Source organism: Podarcis tiliguerta, assembly GCF_965153285.1.
Source record: "Podarcis tiliguerta genome assembly, chromosome: 3".
Taxonomy (NCBI): domain Eukaryota; kingdom Metazoa; phylum Chordata; class Lepidosauria; order Squamata; family Lacertidae; genus Podarcis; species Podarcis tiliguerta.
In genome coordinates, this window is record NC_139536.1 from 29,710,896 (window position 1) to 29,731,989 (window position 21,094).

The 21,094-nt window shown below is 42.4% G+C and overlaps 1 protein-coding gene across 3 annotated transcripts in view; it reads left to right on the forward strand.

Moving 5' to 3' along the window:
- The window catches only part of MIA3 (MIA SH3 domain ER export factor 3), a 36,364-nt gene extending 16,703 nt beyond the window's left edge, over positions 1-19,661 (forward strand). Inside the window, exons 6-28 of one of the 3 annotated variants that reach the window (XR_014509747.1) lie at positions 668-807; positions 3,910-4,041; positions 4,785-4,806; positions 5,692-5,780; positions 5,972-6,049; positions 6,133-6,243; positions 8,101-8,172; positions 8,992-9,096; positions 11,257-11,379; positions 11,493-11,595; positions 12,071-12,126; positions 12,589-12,679; positions 13,489-13,627; positions 13,865-14,572; positions 14,652-14,712; positions 14,818-14,853; positions 14,998-15,065; positions 15,595-15,692; positions 15,795-15,917; positions 16,903-16,979; positions 17,141-17,212; positions 18,098-18,239; positions 18,787-19,661. Coding sequence is in view for 2 of the 3 variants with exons in the window: in XM_083434376.1 (XP_083290502.1) it covers positions 668-807; positions 3,910-4,041; positions 4,785-4,806; positions 5,692-5,780; positions 5,972-6,049; positions 6,133-6,243; positions 8,101-8,172; positions 8,992-9,096; positions 11,257-11,379; positions 11,493-11,595; positions 12,071-12,126; positions 12,589-12,679; positions 13,489-13,627; positions 14,471-14,572; positions 14,652-14,712; positions 14,818-14,853; positions 14,998-15,065; positions 15,595-15,692; positions 15,795-15,917; positions 16,903-16,979; positions 17,141-17,212; positions 18,098-18,239; positions 18,787-19,100 (2,354 nt within the window). In the remaining variant the exon portion in view is untranslated. The remainder of the gene's footprint in view (positions 1-667; positions 808-3,909; positions 4,042-4,784; positions 4,807-5,691; positions 5,781-5,971; positions 6,050-6,132; positions 6,244-8,100; positions 8,173-8,991; positions 9,097-11,256; positions 11,380-11,492; positions 11,596-12,070; positions 12,127-12,588; positions 12,680-13,488; positions 13,628-13,864; positions 14,573-14,651; positions 14,713-14,817; positions 14,854-14,997; positions 15,066-15,594; positions 15,693-15,794; positions 15,918-16,902; positions 16,980-17,140; positions 17,213-18,097; positions 18,240-18,786) is intronic. The other 2 variants (XM_083434376.1, XM_083434377.1) reach the window with 2 other exon arrangements.
- The last annotated feature ends 1,433 nt before the right edge of the window (positions 19,662-21,094 follow it).

Below are 21,094 nucleotides of genomic sequence, written 5' to 3' on the forward strand. Positions count from 1 at the left end.
TGTGCACTTATAGCACAAGCCAGGACTTATTTACTCAAAAGTAAGTCCCATGGATTTCAAGACCTCAGATTGACTAATGAATAAACAAGCTGCAGTATTGAGATGTACAGGTCTGGGGCTCGATCTAGACACATTAAAAAAATGTTTCAGGAAAATGCATTGTAAACCTCATAGCGGGAAATCACGTTGGCGAAAGACGGGACTCCACAGTGCCATCTGGTGTCACAGTGTTGTAACACATATAAAACGCTTTTTCTTCACTAATGTAGCTGTGTCCTGGGATACACTTAAATTAAGACTTAAGTAGGGCCTCTGAACAAATATACAGTAATTGATAAATTTTGATTGCCTCTTCCTGCATATTTTTGGACTAGAGCCTACTTGCATGAAGTGTCTTCCTCAATGTGTAACGCACACACAATGTAGAAAAAATGTAAACAGTGAGGTCATATCCTTGTGAAATATAAGAAATTAGTCTGAATTGTGACCAGTTTTTATTGCTTTTATTTATGTATTTATGACTCTCCCTTCTTCTGAAGGGATGTGGGTGATGTACAAGAGAAGATAAACGTGTTAATAATTATCCCAAAAGAAATATGTCTTTAAGATGCTTTTTTTGCTGAAAACATTTAGTGAAAATAATATATGGAATTTTTTTTAACCTAAGGTATAATTAATGCTAAGGATGATGCCACAGAAGAGAGTAGTAATCCATCAGATGCAGACTCTACCGCTCCACATATTACTGCTGCCTTGGATAGTGCTATCTTATCAGCAAAGGATCATATGCGCCCCTTCACAGAGCTTGTGAGTACTTACTTAATGGTGTATATAATCAGTGTGGTGTTAATGTCTAAATACATGTTTAATTTAAAATTTGTAAAGAAGTTTAAGCAAGTCAAAGGGTATGCAGCTGCCTGATCTTGTGCATATGTGAGTCCCACTGTGGTTCAGTTGAGATCCCTCCCATGTAGAAAAGCAAAGGATTGCAGCCTTATGCACCCAGGTGTGCTTGCAACAGAGTCCGAACCACGTTCACAGAGAAGGATGTTCAAAGACAGTGGTACCTTGGTTTTTTAATGTCTCTGTTGACGAACATTTCGGTTTTCAAATGCTGTAAACCCAGAAATGCTTCAGTTTTCAAACACGCCTTGGAAGTCAAACATGTCACGCAGCTTCTGTATTGAGTTTTCTGTATTGAGGCTTCAGCTTTCAAACGTTTCAGAACTCAAACGGTTTTCCGGAACGGATTACGTTTGAAAACCGAGGTACCGCTGTAATTTCCAGTGACAGTTGACTGCTGTTCAAGCATGTTTAAAAGATTTCAGCAAACAAACACCTGGAACCCTCTACGAGAAAAGCAGCATGCAGAGCAATGATTTTTAGTTGTTTAAAACCAGCAGTAGCTGCTCTCCAGCTCAAAAAAAGAGCCTTCATTGCCTGTTCTTCTAGACTTCCCGTTATATACAAATAGGTGCCCCCCCTTTTTGCACACACCTGAATGTAAAAAGTACACGTTTGCTCTTGAAGCCAAACAGTTTTGCCTGCAAAGTAACTTAAACCAGTGCCGTTTGAGGAGCTGAGGCCTGTGGTCGCCTCCAGCCGTGCTCTCGCTGTAACTCCCGCTCCCCGTCTCAAGTGAACGGCTACAGCGCTTTCCTTCGGGAGTCAGAGTCCGCGGGAACGTCCTGCCACCCCATTGCCGAGCCAACAGCACCCGTCCCGGTCTGTCACCGCTGCTCCCGCCCTGCCCGCCCTCACCGACTTCCGGCAAGGACCCGGCGCGGCCCCCTTCCCTTCCGGAATCTCCTTCCCCCTGACCTGCCGGCACGGGCCGATGACGTCACGGGGTCGCTCGAGGGTCAGCGCGAGGTGACGTGTCCCTGCGGGGAACACAGGCGCCGTATCAACGGTCGGGGAGAAACGGGCCAAGTTCGCCACCGCCGCCGCCGCCTCCTTCCCGTTCAGATAGTGGCAAGCGTCTCTCCCCGCCCACCTCTCCCCATATGGAGTCCGTCAGTCCTCCCGGCGCCCCCGGTGGCGGCGCGGCGCTTCTCCTGGGGCCGCTGTCCCGCGGCTACGCTTCCCTCACGGGCCGCCTTCTGGAGGTGAGCCGGGGGCTGGCGGCCAGGCAAGGGGCGAATCTCGGCGGGGTCCCAGGAGGGGGGGGTGGTAGTCTTAGGGGTTCTTGTCGCCCCCTTCTCGCAGGGAGCCCGCCTTCCAGGGCTCTTCGTATTTTGACGGCTCCGAGCGCCCTTTGGGGACTTCCGTCGCACCTGGGGAAAGGACCGTGCCGGCGGCTGAGGGATGCGGGTGGGGGGTTGGGTGGAGGTGAAAGTAACCCGATGGGCCTTTAGAGACAGTGCGAGGAGAAACTAGGTGAAACTAGTGCATGAGATGACACAGGGAGAAGGGGAAACGCGGGTTTCTATACGACCCAGGAGCGACAGGGAAGGACAGAGGAGGATATGTTTACTCCTTGCTTCTCTCTCCACCCCCTTTCGCAGGGCAGATGTGGATCGGCAGAAAGATTTAACAAACTCTGGCCCGGTGCTGCTGCTGCTGGGGGTGGGGAATGTAATGCTGTTTTCAAAACGCGTGCACAGCCCAAAAACAAGTTGTGCCCTGAAATGACTTTTGCAGAATACAGAGTTCCAGTGGGGATAAACCTGTTTAGATCAGCTTTCGTAGTTCTTGCAAGTTCGTGAACTCACAGGAGCTAGGAGTGTAGAGGAGATCAGACAATTTTCGAGGGTTCAGTAAATGGCCCTGAAGTTGTATCTTGACTGCTTTCTCTAGTCCCAGCCCCCATTTTACAGTGAGTTGTTTGTAAATGTTTGTGGCTTTGAAGCCTCATGCTCCTGCATCATGTAACCTCAGACTCTTCCGGGAAATAAATAAGGCATCCTTCCCTTCCACTTTGCAGACGACTCTAGAAAACATAAATTAGAATCATGCACATTTCAATAAAGTTTTCTTGTTTGTGTCTATATGTTTTTGGAGAGAGATCACATAGATCCTGTATTGCTATATGTGTCATAGGTTTCAGTATGACAAATACCTAATTCTTCTTGTGTGGAAAGATCTATTGTGATACAGGAACCTGAAATAATTGTGTTTTGAGTTCTGTGTGAGCAGAGTCCTAGTTTCTCCTCTCCACCCCCTGTTTTCTGCGTATCAGTACACCTAGTGATGCAAAGGTTTCTGGGAATGAAACTGAAAGCTTGTGTAACTCTCAATAACAAGATGTTGTAAATGTGTGGTGTAATAGCAAGCTATCAAGGATCCAACAGCTTTAATTCAACATACATACCTTTGATTCAACACACAACTTCAAAACTTAGTAAAGTATGGGTTCTGAAATTACCTTCTGAATTTCTAAGTATATATATTTTGAAATTCTAACGAGGAATAATTTAAGAAAACTAACAACTTGAAAGTCATCAGGGATTTAGACTTAAGATTATGTTAGGTTTAACTTGGCTGAATTTAAATGTGTAGGATGTTGTTGTTGAAGAAGAATAAACCCAAAAGTTAACAGTAACAGGGAATATTGATTTTGTTGTTGTTGGAAGAATCAAAAATTAGAATTTCTTTAAGCAGAACAGAGGGAACTGTTTGTGAATTCCTTTCCCACAACGCAGCTCAAGCTGCCTTATCTTTGGTGAGAGAACCCCTTAGATTTTGTCATACTTTACATTAAGTCCTTTCTGTTCTGGTCTGTGTGCATATGATTAGGCTATAATTTTTGGTTGTAAGGATGAAGCTTGCCAGGCATATGAGACACAATTGGGAGAGACCCCATTGAAATTAGTGGACATTCTTCTGCACTGAGTTTGGTTCATTTTCTAAATATGTACTCACTTGACAGCTTTTAAGAAGAATAAAATTTGCCAACTTTTTTCTTAGTTGGTTTCAACACTACCTGAAGACATGCAGCCTGGTCCTGACTTCCATGGACTTCCTTGGGAGCCCATTATTATTACTGTCTTTGTGGGATTTGCTACACTTGCCATTTTCTTGTGGAGAACTTGTCTATCTGTAAGTATATTTTCAAGGTCAGATACAGTATACTAATGTTTAGTTAACTGGCCGAGCTTTGACAGTCATGATTATGAAGTCTTTCAAGCTTCAATATTTGGTGTCAAATAATTCTACCTTCAACAGTAAAGCACATAAATTTATTTTAAATACTTTTTAATGAAGTGTTTTAACAGAAAACGAGTCAGTGCTGAACATTTGTGTCAAAAGTGCCACATTGACACTTACTGGAAACGTACTGTTCTGCAGTTGCTAAATCCAATGTTAAAACTGAGCAATAAATAGTAATGGCAAAGATGGATCCTTGCTAGACAGTTTCAGTACTGATAATATGGACAGTGGTCTACATTCTCAAAATAAAGGGAGAAGTTTCTATAATAATTTGTGTGGCAAGTTTATTCTTGCCTCAAATTACAACATCATCAATGATAGAATGGCTTGACGGGCAAGCTTCAAACTGGTACTTTACTTGTTGCTCTTTTAGTTTCAAAATCAAATGTTTTTAATTTTACCCACACAGCACTTGCATAACCAGAACTTTGGCCTGACTTTGAAGCAGAACCTAAAAGCTTTTATTAGAAGCTTGCTTGCATAATGTAAATTGATACTTGCAATGGAAACCATGCTTGTGTTGATGTTTCTTAAAGCGGTTATTGACAACCATTTACTTTTCATTGTTGATAGCATTAATAAAATGGCATAATCTTTCTCCTAATGCTGTCTTTTATCCATTCCTTTTGTAGGTAAAGAGTAGAATGTATCAAGGTAGGAATATTTTGTCCTTGCGATATCGCATATTGTATGGCAGGATTGCTTTATTGCTTAATATAACTTTGAGCACTTAGTATCAGAATTTATTATTTAATAGCACGTGTATAAAGAGCCATTTGGACACTTCAGTATTCTGACTGCTCTTTACTCTGTTGGTCTGGGCAGATCAAGTTGTAATCCAAAGATTACATGTACCTGTTCCTCAGGTGTTTTCCTGGATTTCCATGGGAACTACCATGTCTGCCTCTACACCTTTGTGCTGTGTTGGATTCTACTTAGGAGAATCTCCCAAGGGTGGTTTTGTTTTTGTTTTGAGAGGGTGGGGAAAGCAGTGAGAAAGGAAGGCTTGAGAAGCTTTGGTGTGTATACAGGCCTTTGAATCCTGCCTGTTTCCAGTAGCCCCCTTTGTACTGTCTGCCTAACTCTTTCCAATGCATCTTGAACGTGTCTTTCCCCACTAGCTCACTGGAGCTTTGACATAATAGGTTTCAGTATGAAGAATACCTTCCCCTTGAGTCCCCAAGAAGGGTCATAATGCGTTGTGTCTGTTAGCATAAAATGTAGGAGCTTCACACTGAAGCCTAATAGAAGATCTCCAGGGTGGGAAAAGAGCCCTTTTTTCCAGTGAACTGCATGCACACTGGAGTTGACAGCCCCAGTTCAGGGAAACTGAACCTAAGTTGAATGATAGATCCATGATATATTGTGATGTCTAAACTCACCATTTTCAGCAGTTGACATCAGTGTTGTGGGGTGGGGGCCACGCTGGGGCATTTTTTATTTGTAATTGTTGAGGTACATGTGATGTGTAAGGGTAGCAGAGTAGCTCAGTTCTACAGAAAAATGCTCCACATTTGTCCCTAATTTTCTTTTTTCTAGTGACAGAAAAACAACTTGTAGAAAAAATTAAAACTCTCTTAAAAGAAAAGACAGAAATCTTAGAAAAGATGTCGGAATATGATCAAAAGGTATTGTGCTGTCTGCATGTCTTTATTATTCTGAAGTTAAAAATTTAATATCATTGTTTGGATAATCTAAAATGTGCGTGTCCTCTACTCTCTTTTAGTGGTATAATTGGGAAGATCATAATTTGGGATATCAAAAATGAAAATAATGTTAAGTTTTTACTTTCCATGTTTGTTTGCTTTCTTTTAAAAAGATAAAAGCAGCAAAAGAAGCTGTGAACGAGGCCCAGAAACAAAACACAAATCTCTCAGATGAGGCTACAGGGCTTAAGGTATGAAACAAGGATTTTATTCTTATGACAGATGTTTAAAATATTTAAACAAAATAAACATATCTTTCCATTGCTGTTAACAGGACACAATCAGGGGGCTTAAAGAAACAAACCATCTGTTAGACGAGCGAGTGAAAAAATTGCACACCATGCTAGAAACTGAGAAAGAGCACTACTCAGAGAAACAGAAACAAGTAAGCAAATTTTCCTACTTTGCTACCGGCTGTTGGCGTGTTTGAGAGTGTGGTTAAGCTCCTTGGAAAGGTGGTGGTGGTTGAGAACTTCATGAACACTTGAAGAGGTGAACTTTTTTTTACTTCAATTTGACATTAAATTCTCTAATCTGTTTAATATTTAAATGTCAGCACTTACGATTGAAAAGTCCATTAACTCATCTTTTCCATTGGGTTTTGGAAACCTGACCATTTTTGTGTGATGTGGGCCTTCACTGCTTTGGAAGCCACACAAATGGCTCTTGTCAGTCAAACATGCTTAGAATTTTTCCTGGAATGTTCTATCTACACTCATGCCTCCAAGCTTTATTTTCAATATTTCTCCTATGTTCTGAAGGTAAAATAGTCAGGGGGATTAAGGGTAACTTTTAAGTTAATAATCTTACAACATTTATAGAATTGTAGAGTTGGACTGGACCCCCAGGGTCATCTAGTTCAACCCTCTGCAATGTAGGAATCTCAGCTAAAGAATGAGAGATAGCCATCCAAGCTCTGCTTAAAAACCTCCAAAGAAGGAAAGTCCACCACCTTCTGAAAAGTCCTTCACACTGTTAAACAGCTGTTACTGTCAGAATCTCCTTTCTTATAGCTTGAATCCATTGTTTGGGTCCTACCCTCTGGAGAAGGAGAAAACGAGCTTGCTCCATCTTCCATGTGACAGCCCTTTAGACAGTGGCATGGCGTCCGTCGCCAGCACCTGGGGCAAGGCACCTTGTGGGCGTTGTGCGAGAGGCAACAGGTGGCCTTCACTTCACCCTTGCGGTGGCTGCTTCTTACAGAGGTTGCCTGCTGGTTACTCTGTTTGCCCTCTCAGCTCAGTGAGCTCCCAGTGGGAGCTGCGGCTGGCACTCCTTGGCAGACCTGGCAGCATCCCAGCAGTGCTGGAGCTGCAGCTGCAGCAGGCCTAGGAGGAGGGTGGCAGAGAGCAGGCCAAGCAGCCAAGCACAACCCTTCCTTGGCCGCACAGTGCGAGGGTGGGTGCTGGTGGACCCCAGGCGAGTGGGTGGCTCTCCTCTCTGTATTCCCACCTCAGGGCATGCATCTTGCCCAAGGACACCCGCCAGGAGGGAGGCCCTAGGGAAGGACTGGTGTGGGCCAGGGGCAGGTGTCCCTTCCTTGGGACCTAAAGCAAACATTGTGGCTCTCCAGATGTTGCTGAACCACAATACCCATCATCTCTTATGGAGGCGGCTGAGGTTGATGGAAGTTGGAGTCCAACAACATGTCTGATCCCTGACCTTAAGCATACTGATAATGCTTAACATTTATTTAGCACATTGCAGTATTCAGAGTACTTCATAGAGCTTATTTCAGTCCTTGCAGCAGTGCTATAAGGTAGGATAGTAGTATCCACATATTGTGTTGGTGAGACTGAGAAATAGTGACTTGTTTGCCTAAGGCTATTTATGAATCTGCTCCTGATGCAATATAGAATCATAGCATCATAGAGTTGGAAGAGACCACAAGGGCCATCGAGTCCAACCCCCTGCCAAGCAGGAAACACCATCAGAGTGTTCCAGTACCTCCAGCCAGTATTCCAGCTCAAAATATATCTTTTCTTATTCTGAGACTAGTAAATGTGTTTAGATATCTATGGTGTCTTTGAGGGATAAGGAACCTATTTCTCAATACAGATGGGTCTTTGTAACTGGGTTTCATTACAGAACTTGAAATAAATTATACTAGGTTGCTGGTAACCTGAAGGCCAGCTTAACTACCCAGTAGTTTACATACTTATACATCTCAGTAAATGTAATGTCAGTATAACTCTTTCATTTTCAAGCCCAATATGTATGCCTTTTTTGTTTCTATTCACAGCTCACAGAAGCGCAGAAGTCTTTGGAGAACTTCCAAGAAGTCATCACATTGCATTCTGTAGAGCTCTCTGAGGTAACACATCTGGATTTTGAATTCAAGTACAGTGGTACCTCGGGTTAAGTACTTAATTCGTTCCAGAAGTCCGTTCTTAACCTGAAACTGTTCTTAACCTGAAGCACCACTTTAGCTAATGGGGCTTCCTGCTGCCGCTGCACCGCCAGAGCATGATTTTTGTTCTCATCCTGAAGCAAAGTTCTTAACCCGAAGCATTATTTCTGGGTTAGGGGAGTCTGTAACCTGAAGCGTATGTAACCTGAAGTGTATGTAACCTGAGGTCCCACTGTAAATCTTTGACCTGATATCAGCATCACTTTAAACCACAGTTAAAAGCAAATTACGGTTCAATGTGAATGCACAACTTGCTGGTGCATGCTGCTGAAAAGTTCTCATTCTGCTCTTCGCACTCCTACTGTGCTACCAGGACCAATTAAGTGTCTGGCTTGTCCTGATGTTCAAATAAACAAATCTCTGAGCAATAAACAAAAGTTTGGTCTTGGCTTACTGCTTGCAGTTTGTTCAGGGTTAATACCATGAGCCTGGGTTTGAACTTAACAACAAGTGAGAATCTGTCATGTTTCAAGGTGGTGCAACAGAAGTGGAGGGAGGAATGCTGTAGGAATTTTTTAGCTGCATGCACATACAGCTTGTGCATTTGTATTAAACCATAATTTGTTTTTAACCATGGTTTAATGGGAGGTATGGTCCCCCAAGATAATAGAAGAATCTAAATTCTGAATGTTGCGGGTTATTAAATTCTTCTGTGCTTTTTTGGTGTAAGCTGGCATTTTTATGTGATTTGCATATTAAACTTGAAATTATTGGAATTTTTAGGTGCAGATAGCTCTTAATGAAGCTAAACTAAGTGAGGAAAAAGTGAAGTCTGAATTGAGTCGTATTCAAGAAGAGAACACGAGACTTAAGAAGAGTAAGGAGCAAGTGAGTGTGCCGTTTTTGTTAAACTGCTGTTCTTCATAAATTAGGCTTTGCTTTGTGTACATATCAGACCAAGTTAATTCTGCTTGAAAAGTTTGCTCATTTTAAAATATTGAGGGGCATGAGTAGTTGTTGGCATCCATCTGTCTCAAGACAATGGAGTGCACCTCCGCAGGTGAAGTCTAAACGCTGTGTTAGCAGCACCGAAGTGACCTCTCTGGGATGTGAGCCTGGGCAGTATATATGGAGGTCCTGGACCATCTAGACAACAAGAGCCCCCTTCTGGCCTCACTGATGTGGTCCAAAGGAAAGCAGAGCAATATGTTTGGCACCAGCTTGGCTGGAGTTGCCGGAAGGAGGCGTACAAGGTGCAATCCAAGCATCTTAGTGACTCTGCTCAGATTTTGTGTAGGGTTTACTCCTTAGCCTTTTCCTCTCCTGAAGATATCCCACACAAGGCAGCAGAAGTTTAGGCTCAGGGTTTTCCTTCTCCTAGATGGGCTACCTTCTCAGGTTAATAAGCCCCATTTTCCCTTTACGTCCCCCTACAGCATGTGCAGAAACCACGCATACCCCTAAACATTTTGTGAATCTTTGTACTTTTGTCCGTTTACTGTTTTTATTTTTCCCAATTTGAACCATAAAATGGTGATTTTCCTGAGTCAAAATGAGAGTACCCCTAAACATTTTTTTTAGAAAAAAGCACTGCATTTGACCATATCGAGCTTCACGTTTTCTTTTATTAAATTCTTTGCTTATATCACAAGTACAGTTCTTTACAGTGAATTATACTTGCTGTCCTGTTTAAAGCTGGTCATTGCAAAGACAGTCTGGAACCCTAATGCTAGGAGGCTGATTTGCATTGCTCTGTGAGAGAATGTAACCTGATGACGGTGCCTCTAGTTCCTGTGACTGGCAAGAACAGCTGCCCACCCCACCCCCACAGCCATGCTCAATGTTGTTCCTGTGCAGATTCATAGTGTCCGGAAGGTCATTTCTGGCCATGCTCTTCAGTGTCTTCCTAACTTAAAGTTACATCCATATGATGCCAGAACATAAGTGGCATGATGAAAGCACATTGAACAAGAAATACTTTTTGGCCTTGAGAGAGAAAAAAAAGGAAAGCTGATGAGAAGTCCAGGTCAAACTTCCTTAGTTGATGATTCCTAGACTGTTGAAGAAATTACCATAGCTGTATCAGCTGTAGTTATCAGACCTTCTCTTCCCATGACTTCTGGCAACATGTTAACGTTTTGTTACATTGATGATTATTGGAGCTAGAAAAGATGGAATCTTGGTAGAAGTGAAACATGAATGCACAATTGTAGGAAAATAAGTGGTTAGGAAACCCCGCCATAGGAGCTGCCAGCTACAATATTTAACTCGTGTAGAATACCTACATCTTCATTTATATTCCTGAGAAGCTCTCGAATTCTCACCCAAAATTATGTCCCCATCTGGTTTGGGGAACTCTCTGTGGTTCTCTGACACAGTGGAGTGGGGATGAACAGCTAGATCGTGCTCAGCTTATGATGAAGGCAAGTGTCCCCTTGCTGACAGTTGACACTGATGGGCAGCAGCTTCTACTGAGGTCATTTGACGCTAGGGAATATACCATATACAATACACTTACAATACACTTTCTCAGTATATTGAAAAATTGGAGAAGGTGGAAATGTTCAACAATGAATTCTAAAGGAAATATAGATGGTTAGAGAGATGCTGAAGATGCATGTTATGGTTAGGTGAATCCCATCCTGGTTTCCTTTATGTATCGGGTGGGTGCCTTGTGGTAGCTTTAGAAATGTTATTGTTCCAGGGAGAACATTAAAATGCTGATCCTCTGTGCAATCCACCCACCCCTCCTGTTTTCTGGTTTTATTATAAGACGATATCTAAATATATCAGTTAAAGCTGTGCTTTCATTTTAAATGATTTTGTGCATGTGCAGATGGCTGCAGATGATCGTTCTTTTGCCTGTGCCTCCCCTCATTATGAGCCAGCATTCTTTTTTTAAGGGGTGGCATGTTCTTTTTTGTTTTGGCACAATTTTAACTTTGACATATTTAGCCACTCTGGTGTGGTTTTAAAACCTGATGGCCTGAGTTACATGCTGTTTGTCATCCCAGTAATATTGTTAATATTGTACTTGTGTTCTTTCAGCTGCTGCAACAAGCAGAAGGCTGGAGTGAGAGGCACAGTGAGCTCAGTGAACAGATCAAGTTGTATCAGAAATCTCAGAATGATATGGAAGAAGCACTTGCCTATAAAGAAAATGAAATTGAAGTAAGCTCTCTTGAATAACAACTTTCTTCTGTGTTCATGACTCTGTGATTGAACTACTACACCTAATGTTGTGGTTCTGTAGTTTAAAATTTGGCTTTTTGCTGCTGCTTTAGGTTTTGACTAACTGCATTATGCAGCTGAAGCAGCTTGATGCAGAATCTGAGTCAGAAGGCAAGAGGGATGATGGAAATGATCTGGCGAATGGAGAGCTCTCAGGTACTAAAATCTTAGATAACCTGGTAGACCATTCAAGCAGCTAATCTTGAGGAAGCAGTAGCTGAAGACTCTTAGGGGCAATGGTACACAACAGTGAATAATTAACATCTGTTATGTGTCAAATAGGAACAGATACTCCTAATACAAAAGACCAGAAAGTAAGATGATGTCCATCTAACATACTGGCTGTGTCACTGAGAAGTAAATTTCTCAACTCTGAATTATATCTATAATGTGAGCAATTCATCAGATAAATAACTGGATTGGATTGCCATCATGATCTGCCCTTTCTTGAGTCAATTGTGAATATCAGTAGCTTTTAATTCCTATAATTGAAATATTTTCCTGCTTCATGTTGAAATGTGTTGCTTTCATCTGTACACTTCTAGATAATTATCTATGGAGATTTCCTCTTGCCATGTTTTGAAAATTTTGCTTAAACAGACACAATGAAAATAATTTTTCTCCCTTCTAGATACCAGGAATGAAAAGATGAAGAATCAGATTAAACAGATGATGGATGTTTCAAGGGTATAACGCAGATGCTTCCAATCTTTTGGGGGCAGTGGGCACATTTGGGATTCTTGAAGTGTCATAGCAGCTTCACAAAATTGCTGCCATGGGGGCATGTACATTCATAAAATGGTTACTGTGTGGGCATGCCCAAGCACAAAACACCCATTTCATATAACACAAACTGGGTAGGCTGAAAGATCTGAGTCCAAGCAGAGCCCCAAAATACAAAATGCTTTTGAGCCCATGTTAACACAGATCCCTTCCCCTTACCCACCATAGTGTAGAAGCTCACAAAAATCTGAAACGCCTTCAGTAATATCCCACTAGTTATAGCAGGCCTCAAAGGTGCTGTGAGAGAATCTGGGGGCAGTTTGGTACATGAAGTAACCCCATGAAAACATTGTTTTGTGTAATCAATATGGCCCAAGTTTGTATTCCAGGAGAGTGTTTCACTGGCCATTTGTTGCCTTTTTGCAGGTAAAAACAACATTATCTATCATTGAAGAAGAAAGAGATCACATGCGGTCCAAACTTAATGATGAAGTAGCAGCAAGGCATGAGTTGGAAGGTGTGTTCAGCAAATATATAATTTGGAATGACAAGTTCTTTAAAAGAAACCACTGCAGTAACTCATCAGTTAAGGGGGTTCCCATTTCCTTTCGTTGATAGACTAGAAACCTTGGGGGCACAAGAATGGTTGGTTAGTTCAAATCAGTCAATGAAATCCATCTGCTTCACCCTGCTTTTTGTCCCTAATACTTCCCTTGCCAGTGTGTAATGATGTGGTGACGATAGAGACTACAGTCAACCGCTTAGACCTCTCACTGTCTCAGCTCTAGATCCAGCAGCTGCATTCCCCATTGGCTGGCATTCATAAGCCTTCTAGACATTCTTTGTCTGCTCATTTCCTTCAGGCCAAGAGAACATAGGGCCTAGAAAAAGTCTAGCCCAGTTTCACTTTTTCCACTCCCTGTTGTGTTTGCAGATTTCTGGTTTTTGGCTGCTGACTTTAAGGTATCTTACTTCCCCTAGTGCTTACAGCATCTCCTTATCTTAAGCTCTGGGGAATTTCTTTACAGCCCTTTCTTACTGCATTTTGCTTAATTCATGGTCTTATTTCTGCCTCTTTCCACCTACCCTTCTTTCAGCCTCCTTACTTCAGGGCACCATCTTTCGGTCCTCCTCTTTATGTTGGGACCTCTTCCAAGTCACTGGCCTGCCTCTGTGTGAAGCTTATTTCCACCCAAATTTGCAGGTTTTCCTTCTGTCAAAGAGCCTGGAGTGAAAACTGTCTTGTTTCCTGAGCAATTGAATGTTCTGTGTCACTGTATCTTAGCTCTAAGAAATGTTGTACTAAATAGGTTTGTCTTATTGCAGAGCAAATCAAGAAGCTGGAACATGATTCTTGTTCCTTGCAGAGAGCAAAATCTCAGCTAGAAAGTGAATGTAAAACTCTGCAACAGAAAGTGGAGATTCTCAATGAGCTTTATCAGCAGAAGGAAATGGCACTTCAGAAGTAAGTACTGGGCTTTTTAAAGATGATAAAAATACCCCAAAACATGGTATAAACCAGTTTACCCCAATCTGGAACCCTTCATATGTTTTGGATAACCTCTCATCAACCCAACCAGCATGGCCAGTTGTCAAGAGATGATAGGAATTGTAGTCCCACAGTATTTGGAAGGAATAAGGTTCTGGAAAGCTTGTGTAAGCTATAACATCATTTTGCTCCTTTTCTGTTTACCTTTCATAGAATCTTGGAAGGGACCCAAGGGTCATCTAGTCCAACCCCCTGCAATGCAGGAATCTCAGCTAAAGCATCCATGACAGATGGCTATCCAACATCTGCTTAAAAAACTCCAAGGAAGGAGAGTTCACCACCTCTCATGGGAGTCTGTTGCACTGCTGAACAGCTCTTGCCATCAGAAAGTTTTTCCAAATGTTTAATCGGAATATCCTTTCTTGTAACTTGAAGCCATAGCCTTGAGTCTTAACCCTGAAGAGCAGGAGAAAACAAGCATGTTCCCTCCGCCGATAGCCCTTAAGATATCTGAAGATGGCTATCATATCTCCTCTCAGTCTCCTCTTTTCCAGGCTAAACATACCCAGCTTCTGTTTTTTCAGCTATTCCAATAGGGCTAGAATTGATCCCCATAGCTGCAAATAATTTAAAAAAAAATATTTAACCCACCATTGAATCAAGGAGAGGCTGAAACGCCAATTGACAATTTGTCTTGGTTGAGGACTACCTGAAACATGGAGTTGTGTAAGAGTGATACAAAAGCTTTAGAACTTTTTCCAATGCTATCAGGTTGTGTCTGGCCACAGAGGGTTAATTATACCTAAATTTCTGCTTTAGGAAGTTGTCACAAGAAGAGTATGAGCGTCAAGAGAAGGATCAGAAGCTCTCTGCTGCAGATGAAAAAGCAGTCCTGGCAGTTGAAGACGTGAAAAAATACAAGTAAATAGATTGATTGATGAATGTAATGTCTCATATTTTCAGACAGTGAGCAGAAGTAATCTCTCAAATTCTTTGACAGAAAGAGAATTGACGAAATTGTTGAAGAACTGCAACAAACAGAGCGATCTTACAAGAATCAGGTGTGATGCTATCCCAATAAATCTTTCTGAAGCAGTCAATGTAGGATATAAACCAATGTGCAGACTCAAATAAACTTTTCTTCCTTCCTTCCTTAATGTTTTAAGATTGACATCCATGAGAAGAAGGCCCATGAGAATTGGGTAAGGATTTTATTAAAGCATATAAAAAACCTTTTCCTATAGTTGAGCAGGGCAGTTAATGCTTTTCGCAGAGCAGCAGCAATTAGCCTTTAATGTGTATTTTCCTAGCAGAACGTGACTTTCACTATTTTTTTTCTATTGCAGCTCATAGCACGTTCTGCCGAAAGGGCATTATCTGAAGAAAAAAGGGAGAATTCCAACTTAAGGCTCAAGTAAGTATGTTCTCTACTTGGTAACTTCAAAAGGTGCTTGGTTTTATAGACTGCCACTAATACTACGTTATTCACAACTGCAGGTTTCTTGGTGAAAGTGCATATTATTTAATGGCAAATTCCTTCAGCGCAAAGGCGCCAACTAGGGCCCCCCCCCCCACATTGTGGGGATGCATCATGTGATGTGTTATGTTACATGTCATGTGACGTGTCCTGCCCCACCTAGCGCTCGTGCGCCGTGCTGAGACGCTCGAGCATCCTGCCGCTGTGATGCCAGCGCTTGTGTGGTGGAGAACGGGGAGCACAGAGCAGAGCTCCATGCTCAACCTCTTCCCTACACGACATCGGTGGGGATTAGGAAGTGGATCAGGGGCTGCAGGATTTTGGGGGAGCCCACCCCCCTCCTTGAAAAAATGTTGAGGGCTGAAGACCCCTCAGCCCCCAACCACACGGCGCACCTGCTTCAGCACTATATCGTACAAGCATGAATGCACTTTGAGATTAACTTTCGATTTTCCTCCGTTAATAGATTAATAGAGATGGATCAGAAAATAGCTGCGCTTCAGAGACCACTAATTGTGAAACCAACTGCAGGCCGACCAGACCATCAAGCCGCCCCTCGCAGAGGTAAATGCTCTGTTCACCTTTTGCTAGGGATCTGAAATGTCAAGCCTAACCTTTCAGAAAAGGAAATAAAAAGTTGACCCCAGTGACCATGCTTTATTACAGGTCCCTTAAGTCGAGATGGATCCTTTGGGCCCTCACCTGTGAGCGGGGGAGCTCCTTCCCCACCGTTGATGATGGAACCTCTTGGGCGTCCCCTTTCTGCCAATCCAAGAGAAGGTTCAAGAGGTGAATATGGCAATAAATCAATCCTTTTTCTTTCTTCCCTAGGTTGTCTTGCTATAGAAGCCTGCTTTATTCACTTTAAACTTTTATAAAGGGCCCATTTTTTATTTTTATGAAATTCTCTCACTTTTCCTTCTTTGGTTTAAGAATGAAAATAGTAAACATAACAAAGCAGTCCTAAATTAGCCAGGATGGCACACTGTGTTTATAGATGTTGGGTTATAATTCAGTTAATTTTAAGCCTTTTGTGTCCTGTTGACCTTAATAGGAAAATAAAGCACCTTATTTTTTGCTAGCATATGTGCACAGTTTGTAAATGGAGTAATCCTTAATGCCATAGTGCTATGCTAATTTCATTCTTCCCTTTCTCCAAGGAGTTCAGAATGGTGTGCAAGGTTTTCTCCCTCCCCCTTTTTATCCTCTCAAACCTGAGAGGTAGTTTAGGATGAAAGTCATTGGCTAAGGTTGCTCAATGAGCTTCCTGGCTGAGTGAGTGTTTGAAATTGGGTCTCCCTGGTCCTAGTCCAATGCTCAAACCACTGTATACATTACTGTTCAGGGAGGAAAGGAGTGCATAGCCCAGGTCTCTAAACCAGAAGTAGGGAATATATGCTCCTCCAGATGTTGCTGAGCTACAACTCCCATTCTGTGCTGGCTGTGCTGGCTGGTGCTCAGAAGCCATTAGGGCATGTAAGTGGTATATAAATTGAGAAATAATTTTTAACAAAATGTGCATACCACTTGGAAGAACAAAAGATCTCTAAGTTGTAGACAAGCAACAAGTGGGTGTCCACAGATTCCTCATCATTGCTCCAAATAATGTTGCAGAAATAACTGCTCATCAAGCTATGATTTCCTGAAGACATTCTGAACTATCTAGAAGAACGTTCCAGGGAAGACCAGAGACTGCAGCTATACTGATGGCAGGTCAACTGAGAAAGTGCATTTCTTTTCAAAATGGTAAAAAATATGTGGTCTTTCTCTTTAGAGCTTGGCCCTGCTGTAGCATCCCTAATGACCTGTGGGCCAAGGACATCATCTCCTGCTGCAGTAGTGGATGGAATGGTAAGCAAGGGGCAGGGAGGTTTTTAAAAATCTTCTGAGATGGCATTTTGGGAAGAACCATGTGTGTTATCCCACTGTACAGGTCTCATCAGCTCTTACATATCATGTTCTTATTTTGTCTATCATCTTACTGTCTTTATGTTGCTGGGGGGGAAATAAAGCCAAACCCTCCTAAAGAGCCTGAAGCCCCCTGTGTTTCTACTGCCCCACCTTCATCTGTTGAAGCAACAGCAGTGAGTACCAAGAGCCTGGGAATGGTGCTTTTGCTTTCCCCTGGTTTGATGGAGAGGAGCATGATGCTTCATAACTTGGCATGGCAAAATGAGCCCCGTGAGACTCATTTTAGGTTACAACTCTTCTGGGGCTTCTAAGGTTGCATACATTGGTGAGGGTAGCTAACATATACTACATTTGTAAAAGCTATGCTTTGGTCCTGAGTTATTTTCTAGAAATCTAATATAGTAGATATTTGAGGCTTTTTTTTTAATCCCTTGGGTACTTTCTGGATTTCTTTGTGTTTAACTGTTGGTTTGGGTTTGCTGGTGCTTTAAGAAATACTAACTACATGGATGATGGTTTTAGGTGGTTAAATATTCAGGATTGTAACTTAGTTGAAACACCTGTTTTTTGTTTAGCCAGAGTATTCAGGAGAAGGAAAATCCCCATAGCAGGGGTGGGGAACGTTTTTCAGTTCAGGAGCAGCATTTCCTTGTGCGGTCTGCATCCCAATCATGGGTGGAGCCAGAGGCAAAAGTAGTTTGGGCAATGGATGAGAGTCTTGCCTTTGTACAGCAGGCTACATTCCAGTCAAAATTTGAAGACTGCTTTACACACAAGACTCTACATTCTCCGTTCAGGCAAGGAACAGGCATAGTCTTAACCAGGCTGGGCACTGAAAATACTGTGCAAGGAGGAGTTTAGTCTGAGGCTCATTTAGAGAGGTCTGGAGGGCTGCAACTGGTCCCCTAGCCTGAGATTCCTCACCCCTGTTTGGTAGTATGCAGTGAAAACGAGTTTGAACATACATAGCTTTCAAACACTTAACATTTTTGGTGGAAGATCAGTTTTATATTTCGCTGGTGTATATAGTAGAAGACTAACTTTTCTGTCTTACACAGGTTAACATGGGTCCTAAAGGCCCACCACCTTACCCAGGGGCCCCCGTAATGGGACCGCCAGCAGCTGGACATTTGCCACCACCTCCAGTTCGTGTGGGACTTCCACCCCGGCTACCCTATGGACCTCGACCTCTTCCCTTAGGTATGGTTGTTTTTCCATTGTGCTTTTTTTAAAAAAAAAAAAAAAGTTTATTTGAATTGGCATTACAGGTTCAAGAATCTTTCTCTAAACCTGTTGCAGAACAAAGTTATCTTTGCGGCAATGAGTGAGTGGGCAGGGATGCCTCATGGTGAATTTGTGAGAGCTGAGCAATGTTAGCAATACTAATTTGAGAGCCATAACCTGCTTTGAATATTTGGCTGAAGTATTTCATCTGAATATTGCCTTGATAGATTTGGTGAGTCTATTGATAGCAAAGCACAGTTGTAACTATGTGGGAAAAGGACTGGAAGTGACAAGAGAGGCATGCAAAATACAGATGGTTCCTCTTCTGAGAAGTGGAACGTTTTGTTGTCTGTTCACATATTATCTGCCAGGCATAAAGGCTTCAAATACGCTTCTTTAAAATGGAAGTTGGTAAACTTGGAATTCTGTGCCTGCTGTTTGGTTTCTGTCAAATTTCTGGGGTGAGATTGTATGTTTGTACTTCCTCCCAGTGAATAATTCACTGTACTGCTTTTCCTTCCAGTACGTGGAGCCCCTCCACCACCTCTTCCAAGAGACTATCCACCATTTGGAATGAGAGACTTTCCACATGGTCCACTGCCACCTCCTGATCAGAGAGTATATCAGCGCGGACCTCCTCCTTTCCGGCCTCCATACTCAAGAGATTATCCTCCAGGCCCTCCACGGCTACCTCCGCAAGGATTAAGGGACTACCCCCCTCCTCCTGCCAGAGACTTGCCACCTTCAGGACCCAATGACTACCAAGGAGGTCCTTCTGGTCCCCCATCCCCAGCTAGCTCACGGGACTCTGCACATCATGCTGAAGAGAAACCATGACTTTGGATTTCTGGACTGATCTCCATCACGTTTCATGTGGGGAGGATTTCATTGGCTTCAGAACCAACTTTTCTTTCCTCCTCTGGACTTGGTTTCTATGTAGCTTTTTTTTCTTTCTTTCTCCTTTGCAGAAATAATTTCTCTAGCAACGCGCATTCGATCACCTTTAAATGAGGACTTGTTCATCCTCTTGGGATGCACATATAATTTTTCTGTGATGAACCTGAAGCCTGCTTCTACAGCTGTGGCTGACCTGCAGCTCTCAACGTGCAATATATGAAAGTACCTGTGTGGTTAGTTTTTAATTAATGTAGCCTATGTAATAAGTTGGTGAATGATTTCAAAATGATAATTTGAACATTTCCTGTGGAAATACCTTTGGTAAGAAATGCTACCCCTTCACATATAGCCTACAGTGACTGTAGACAAGTGGTTTACATGAGGATTCTAATGCAGATATTTTTAAACTACCTGGTATGAAAGACCAGAAACAAACTACTCTGTACTGGAAGGACAAATCTACTAATAAAGTGAGCAAGATCTCTTTCTCTTTTTTTGCTACATTTAGAAGGATGAATTTTGTACAAATCCATTTTCCTTTGCTGTAATGAATAGTACTTGTCACGAGACGGCTTAAGATGAAAGGATAGAACAAATTCTTCCGGCTAGTGGGTGATATTCAGCTAAGTTTTAGACCCATTGCAATTAATAGGCCTAACTCAGTAACAGTCATGGATTTCAGTGGGCGTACACTGAGTAAAACTTAGTTGATGACCACCCAGTGTCATGCCTCCGTAAAGCACCCCCCCCCCCCCCCCCGCAATTTAGAGCCCTAGCGGCCCAGGAAAATTCAGGTCAAATTTCCCATGTTGAGTGCAGATTCCTTAATCGCAGGCTCAAAAAATTATGAGTTGAAATGGTGCCATTTTACATCAAATCACTTGGTAATTGTTATAAAACAGCACATTTGAGTTGAATCTGAGGGGGACGTGAGCTGGTGGCTCCTTGCCTAGGACTCCTTCCATTACCCCACCCCAGCTGGCTTCATTGGAGTCATTTGACCCTCCTGAGCAGTGTGGGCTTTGGCGCTGCAGTGGGGAAGGGGTCTTTGGGCAGATGCAGCTTCCATGAGCAGTACTGTTGAGGCTTCTCTAGAGATGCTATCACAGAGGGCTGCTGAAGAGGGGCTCAGAAGCTCACCCTTCCCTTGTGCTCATTTTGATTACTTTTTGCTTGTCATGTTTGGCTCTGTAGTAGGCCAGATCTTGTTTCAAAACTACATCAGTCAAGAAGATAGCTCAGATAAGACTACCTTACAGCCCAGCCTTAAACATGTCTACTCAGAAGTGACTTCAGTGGGGCTTACTGCTGAATATGCAGATGTTTAGAACAGTAATCTCAATATGTAATTGGTTTAAGAGTGAACAAAACTTAGTTCAGACTTGAAGCACATGGAAAGAGGCTTCTATAGGCTGCTGCTTTACCTTGAAAGAAGGGTCTTCAATCTCTTCTAAAACAAATACAAACTTTCCTTCTTTGGAGTACAACACACAACTTTCTATGAATGTGCAGGTATGTATGAAAGGGCATTTCTAGGAGAATTAGCCCCATCATTAAAAGTAGGCTTCGGTGTTCTCTTATCATTTAATGTTGGTCTTTTGGAAGCTTTCTAAAGGATCAGAAAATGCTTTGAGTATTATGTAAAGAGACAATTCACACTTCAAAGAACAGTTCCATTTGTGATAATCACTTAAGGCATTCTGGGGGCGAATAAATACTTTTGCTGGGTAGCATACAGAGGTCCGTTCTTAACCTGAAACTGTTCTTAACCTGAGGTACCACTTTAGCTAATGGGGCCTCCTGCTGCCGGTGCCGTGCAATTTCTGTTCTCATCCTGAGGTAAAGTTCTTAACCCGAGGTACTACTTCTAGGTTAGTGGAGTCTGTAACCCGAAGCATTTGTAACCCGAGGTACCAGTGTAGTAGGAACTACTA